Genomic DNA, 6,298 nt, shown 5'->3' on the forward strand with positions numbered 1-6,298 from the left:
ACAAATGGCCACGAAGACATCTCTGACCTGAAGCCTTCGTAAGCACAGCACCCCCCCCCCCACACCCTTTCCCTTTTACTTAACCACATCCTTGAGTATCTTGGGTCCTTGATCTGCTCTGGAGACATGACTGTGACACACCTATTCTCAAACAGTCTCCTTCTGAGTGCCCCCCCACCCCCGTATGGACTCCCAGCCTCTAGCAGGTCTGACGGGGGGAGGGGGTTTCAGGGATCTGCTCCTCTTGCAGCCACTCAAAACAGGCTTCTGTCTGTAAGTCCCCTTAATAAACCATGTCTCATCAAGCTGCCCTTGTAGGCCTTTTTCTTCCATCTTACAGCTCCTGAAGATTTGCCATTTTGCACATAGTTCCTTTTCATGCGACACCCAACTAGTATGGAACAGTTTATTTTTTGTGGGCTTTTTAAAGTTTATTTATTTTATTATTATTATTTTTTTAGTAATCTCGACACCCAACATGGGGCTTGAACTTACAACCCCAAGATCAAGGGCCACACGCTCTTCTAACTGGGCCAGCCAGGCACCCCTAGAACTAGGTCAATAATTTAATTCCTAATCAGGGTGATGCTCACAGGTGTCAGCTCAATGCCAGTCCTGCCCACTCAGGAGGGATTCTTTGAGAAAGGGTAGAGATGGGTCAGGCAAACAACATTCACTTCCACGTCCGCATCTTCACTGCCCGTCCCACACCCTTGTGTCTGGCCAGTGTGGGCCACTCTCCCCCCTCTGCCTCCCTCATTCCCATCCCTCCTCCTAAGACCTATCTACGTCCCCTGCTCTCTGGAGACTTCTCTGCCCACCCTAGCTTCTCTTGTCCTGTGTAAGAAGCCAAGACCCAGCTGGTTTATAGGGACCAGCAGTCAGATCTGCATGGTGGAGAAATTACGGCGCTGGGGGGACTGGCTGGGCTGGAGACAGTGTACTAGCAAATGTCTAACAACCGGCTCTCCAGAGGGGCAAAAATGAGGATGTGCGTTTATTACAAATTTGGCTGGCAAAAATGTGCAGCATATATCTACAAAAAATGTATTAAAATACTCTTTTATGGGGGCACCTGGGTGGCTCAGTCGTTAAGCGTCTGCCTTCAGCTCAGGGCGTGATCCCAGAGTACTGGGATCGAGCCCCACATCGGCTCCTCCGCTGGGAGCCTGCTTCTTCCTCTCCCACTCCCCCTGCCTGTGTTCCCTCTCTCGCTGGCTGTCTCTCTCTGTCAAATAAATAAATAAAATCATAAATAAATAAATAAATAAATAAATAAATAAATAAATACTCTTTTTTTTTTAATTATTTAGTTATTTGAGAGAGAGAGAGAGCACGTGAGCACGTGCACATGAGCTGGGGGAGGAGCAGAGGGAGAGAGAATCCCAAGCAGACTCCCCACTGAGTGCACAGCCCACACAGATCCCACACTCCTGAGATCATGACCTGAGCTGAACTCAAGAGCCAGATGTTGGGGCGCCTGGGTAGCTCAGTTAAGCGTCTCCCTTTGGCTCAGGGCATAATCCCAGGGTCCTGGGATCGAGCACCGCATAGGGCTCCCCACTCCGCTGGGAGCCTGCTTCTTCCTCTCCCACTCCCCCTGCTTGTGTTCCCTCTCTGGCTGGCTGTGTCTCTCTCTGTCAAATAAATAAATAAAATCTTTAAAAAAAAGTCAGATGTTTAACCAACTGAGCCACCCAGGTGCCCCTGTAAAATACTCTCCATTGCAAATTGCATAGTCAATGCTTACAGAATGCGGTCTTTGATTTTTCCCAGGCTTGTACACATAGCCTCGTATGGCTCCAAGTGACAAGGCTGGTATGTTCCTTTAAAGACTAAAATGAACTGGAACAACAAAGATGTCCCCACTTCACTTGCTTGTCAGTCATCTTGAGCAACTTCTTTGCTAAATCAGATTGTCTGAAAGCACAAGACAAATACTTCCTCAATTTCTCATGTGCTATTCACAACGTCACGGCTCAAGACAAGACACACTTTCGAGTTTAATCTGCATGTTTAATCCACACTTTCTCCATCACTGTCTTAAATAGGTGATCTGCACACAGTACGTGAAACCAACCCGAAGCATTTGCAGACACCCATGGCCAATTTTAAGTTACCAGCCTGAGGTCACCGAACAAGCGAGGTCCTGCATGATGGCATTTACACAGTACTTCCTCCGTGCAGATTCAAGTGGGTCACGTCACCGGCAGAGAGAATGACAACACGGGGACCAAGTCCCGAAAGCATAGGGTCGTTATTTCTCAAATAAGATACCTCGCGCTGTCTGGCATACAGTCGGGGTTCAATACTTCGTGGTCAGTCGGTTTGTAAGTATTAGATCAGCCAGTGCCACGCACCATCGCACACTCTCCCACACGGTCCCGTCACACAGGGTCACACACAGTCACAGTCCTAGTGCCAAGCGGGTATGCCTGATGGCCAGCCTGGCCAAAGCTGGGCTGTCTGTCTGTCTTGTTCCCAGGTTGTGTCCCCAACACCAAAACAGCGCCTGACACACAGGAGATGCTCGGAACCACTTGCGTGAATGAAGCTCGCACAGCATAGTCGCAGGGACCCCCGAAGACGAGCCCCCTTGAATGCCAGCACACGGCTGGGGATGAGTCTTTATTTCTCATATATTAACATAAATAAAGATTTTCTTTTTATCTGTTTTGTTTGCTGACATTTCGCCAGCCCTGTACAGGGCCCTGCATACAGCAGATGTTCAATAAATATAAATGGAACGGATTAATATAAAGTACACTGTTGAGCCCGGCTCAGAATAAATACCAGAAGTTCGACTTAGGGCAAGAATGGGAGAGTGACTTGGAGAGTCCTCGAGGAGGGGGTCAGCAGCGGGGACCCCTGCCAAGCCAGGTGAGGTAGAGTCGCCAGGGCTTCCATCACCAAGAGCCCCAAAGAAAGAAGGCAGCATTCAGTCTCGGTCCAGGGACGGGGACCCAGTGGGCCATGATGAGGGGAGTCCAGTGGGGACTTTGGTGGCCACTCTGAAGAGGCCCAAGATCGTGGCCCCCTGCGCGAGCTGCCAGGTGAGGTGCACCCCAGCCTCAGCCCGCAGGTGAACACCCAGGCGCTGGCCGGCGCGCAGGTGCAGTAGGCTGCCCCGGAAACCGGCTGCCGAGTCCCGGGCCTCTGAGGATGGAGGAGGCAGGTCCAAGGTCAGAGCCAGGGCTTCCGCCCCGACACCAAGAGGCTGCAGGTGCAGGGCCGCGGAGATGGAGCCGGAGCCTTTGCTGGGCACCACCCGCTGCAGCTTCAGGTGCAAGAAAACATAGTAGACCCCGGGTTCTGCCACCGTCAGCTCCCGACTGTGCTGGTCGTAACTCAGGCCCGGCCCCAGGAACACGCCCGCCAGGCCCGGGTCACTGTACCAGCGCAGGGGCCCTTCGGTCAGCTGTACTGAGGGAGGAAAAAGAGGGGGAGGTTCCTTGAGTGTGGCTGTGGAGCAGGGGGGGGCAGCCCTGGGGACAGGTGCTGGGGTGCTGGGGCTCTGAGCTGAAGAGGGACAGAGGAAGGAAGAGGTTTCCAGGGGGAGGTGACGTTGGTGAGGGAAGGGAGGAAGGGAGAACAGGACTCCGAGGGAGGGGAGGGTGGGGAGGACAGTCTTGAGGAGGGAGAGTGAGGGTGCAGGGTGGGAAAAGCAGAAGGAAGCTTGAGGAGGGGATACAACGCCAAAGGTGGCAGTCTGACTGGGGAGAGCATGGTGGGGAGGGAAGGAAGGGGGTGGGGAGGGAAGGAAGGGGGTTGGCAGGGAGGTGAGGGGAATGGGGGAGGTGGCACAGCCTGGAGGGGACTCAGCAGAGACAGAGGGGGTGGAAGGGAGAGTGTCAGGAAGGGGGAGAAGACAGAAGGGAAGCGGTGGGGAGGGGAGAGTGGGGAAGGAGAGGAAGAAGAAGGGAGGGGGAAGGGATGGGGAGGAGTGAGGAAGGGGCAGGATGAGGGGAAGGGAGGGGAGAGGATAGGGAGGAAGAGTCTGGAAGGGGAAAGGAGTTCGAAGGAGATCTCCAGAAGGAGGGAAGGTGGGGGGGACGTGGGTGAGGAGTGAGGGCCCGGACCTCCCAGAGCCCAGCAGGAGAGACAAGAGCAGGTGGGATCTGTGGGATCAAGCCCCAGGTCTGGGGGCGGGGAGGGGGCGGAGGGAGCCTGATGTAGGTACATTTGGTGTCAGAGGAGGAAAATCCGGCACCATGAGAGGGTCATGGGAAGGTCAGGAAGACAGTGGAGGTTCAAAGAGGTGAGGGGACAGCTTTTAGAGAGAAGGAGAAGAGGGTCAGATGGAGGAAGAGGAGGCCTCCCTGTCCCGGGGTTCCTCCGCCTTGTTGCCACCCCCGCCCGGTGCGCCCAAGGGGAATGACCTCGGGACACTTACCATCTCGGGCCACCAGCTGCGCGAACACGCCCTGCGGAGAGAGGAAAGGCGGAAAGTGGGTGGAGGCTCCCGGTCCTGCTGCGCCGCCCCCTGGAAAGCGAGGGTTCCGGGGGTCTGTGCGGTCCTTAGACCTCGCACGTGCTGCAGATGAATACACCAGCATCCACGCGCACCCAGAGCTGGTGGTTCAACCTGCCCCAACCCCTGGGGTCTGCAAGGACAGAACCTCGAAATTCAGCAGAGAAAAGAGGAGCGATTCCCTCCAAGGGCCCTTGGGAAGGAAACGGGGCGACCCCAAGGGCCTGGGAGAAAAGCGAGGTTTTCCGGAAGTCAGGAAAGAACGTGAGTCCCCTTTACGGTTGGAGATAAGAGACCTCAGGGTCCGCGATGGAGAAAGGGTTACCCTCTGGGGCCCGGAACGCAGATGGAGCCTCACGGGGGTGCCCCCCGAAGTCCTGGATAAAGAAGGGGTGCTCTCGGGGGTCCGGGTGGGAGAAGGGGTTCCGGGCGCATCTCACCTGCGGAGAGTCGGGGAGGCGGGCGCCGGCGTCGGGCAGGTCCTCGGGGAGCCCGGGGAGCCGGGGGCCGGGCGCGGCGGGGGCCCGGGGTGCGTCCCAGGCGCGGAGCGCGCAGAAGGCGCAGACGCCGGTGAGCAGCAGCAACGCGGCGCTCAGGGCCCAGGGCAGCGGGCTGCAGGCGCTGCGGGGGGGCGCGGGCGGCCGCTGGGCCTCGGGGTCCGCGGCGGCGTCGGTACGGGGGCACATGGCCGGCGGCTGGCGGCTGCAGCCCGGCCCGGGGCCCCGCGCTTTATAGAACTCAGGAAGCCGCGTTTTCCGGGGCGGGGCGGGTGGGGATGCCGGCGCCCCGCCTTCCGTCTGAAGTTTCCCTAACTTTCTCTTCTCTGAATCTCTCTCCGATTTCCATCTCCTTTCTCGCCCGCCAAGGCCTACCCCACCGTTTCCTCTTTGTCCCTAGTTCTCTCCCTCCCGTGTCTCCCGGATCTCTCTCCGCCTCTGTCTCTCTGGGTGTCTCTTTGTAGCTCTGCCTCGCCTCCTGTCTGTGCCTCTCTGTGCCTCTCATTTGTCCCCGTCTCTGTGGACTGTCACTGTAAGAGGTCTCAGGGAATCTTTCCATCCCTGGGCCTCATTTTTTTCCGTGCATCTGTCTCTGTCTCTCTGTCTCTCCCTGTCTCTCTATGTCTCCGACTCTCTGATTTTCGATTTCTTGGTCTCTCAGCCCGTCTCTTTCCCTTCCTTCTTGCCACTCCCTAGCCCCCCATCACTGCGGCTCCCCCAGCACTCCCCTAAATCCAGCATATCTGCAGAAGGGTCAGGAAACAGCCAGGCCTCAGCCCCTTCTCTGGAGTATAAGCCCCCCAGTTGGAACCTTGAGTGGCAGGCTCAGCCCTCCCCCCACCCTCCCTCACCTTCCCCGGGAGCCCTGGGCCTTCCCTGGCTTGCCCCCACCCACCCATCTGGAGGCTTCCCGTCAGGGGCCCCTTCTGGACCCCACAAGCAGAAGGCTGGAGAGTCCAGGTAGAGAAATCCCCCTGATAGGGAAGGGACAGTCTTGGCTAAAGCAGAGGAAACTCAAATTTCCCGTTCACTCTGCCCTGGTGGAGGCGGGGTGAGAGGAGGAGCAGAGCAGGCCCGAAAACTTGGACCCAAAAGAGGAAGCGACCATATATTGAGACACAGGCAGCACTGGGAAAGCCCTGGCCTCCTCCAGAAGCCCAGCGGAGCCGGCCTGGCCGAGTGAACACTGGCCCGGCAAGGGACTTATCTATCAGCGCTGCACGGATTGGCAGCTGGGAAGTGGCCGGGGCGGGGTGGGGGTGGGGCGGGGTGTCGGGATTTGGGTTCAACAGAATCATTATGCGATGGTTACCCTGCATTCTATTTTGTT

General features: G+C 56.9%; 1 protein-coding gene across 1 annotated transcript; it reads right to left on the reverse strand.

The window, feature by feature from the left end:
- Positions 1 to 1,999: 1,999 nt before the first annotated feature.
- TNFSF9 (TNF superfamily member 9) lies at positions 2,000 to 5,157 on the reverse strand. The gene is made up of 3 exons (XM_040629478.1): positions 4,912 to 5,157; positions 4,394 to 4,424; positions 2,000 to 3,423 (listed from the first exon to the last, which is right to left on the reverse strand). The coding sequence occupies exons 1-3, from the start codon at positions 5,155 to 5,157 to the stop codon at positions 2,939 to 2,941; spliced, it is 762 nt and encodes a 253-aa protein (XP_040485412.1). The 3' UTR covers positions 2,000 to 2,938.
- Positions 5,158 to 6,298: the final 1,141 nt, after the last annotated feature.

The sequence above is a fragment of the Ursus maritimus genome, unplaced genomic scaffold (genome assembly GCF_017311325.1).
Source record: "Ursus maritimus isolate PB19 unplaced genomic scaffold, ASM1731132v1 scaffold_14, whole genome shotgun sequence".
Classification (NCBI taxonomy): domain Eukaryota; kingdom Metazoa; phylum Chordata; class Mammalia; order Carnivora; family Ursidae; genus Ursus; species Ursus maritimus.

Excerpts from the sequence above, each read along its gene's own strand:
- TNFSF9 (XM_040629478.1), bottom strand. The coding sequence starts at position 5,157 with ATGTGCCCCCGTACCGACGCCGCCGCGGACCCCGAGGCCCAGCGGCCG. Across the intron at positions 4,425-4,911 it reads GCCTCCCCGACTCTCCGCAG|GGCGTGTTCGCGCAGCTGGT; the intron begins GTGAGATGCGCC and ends CTCTCTCCGCAG. Across the intron at positions 3,424-4,393 it reads GCAGCTGGTGGCCCGAGATG|TACAGCTGACCGAAGGGCCC; the intron begins GTAAGTGTCCCG and ends TTCCTCCCTCAG.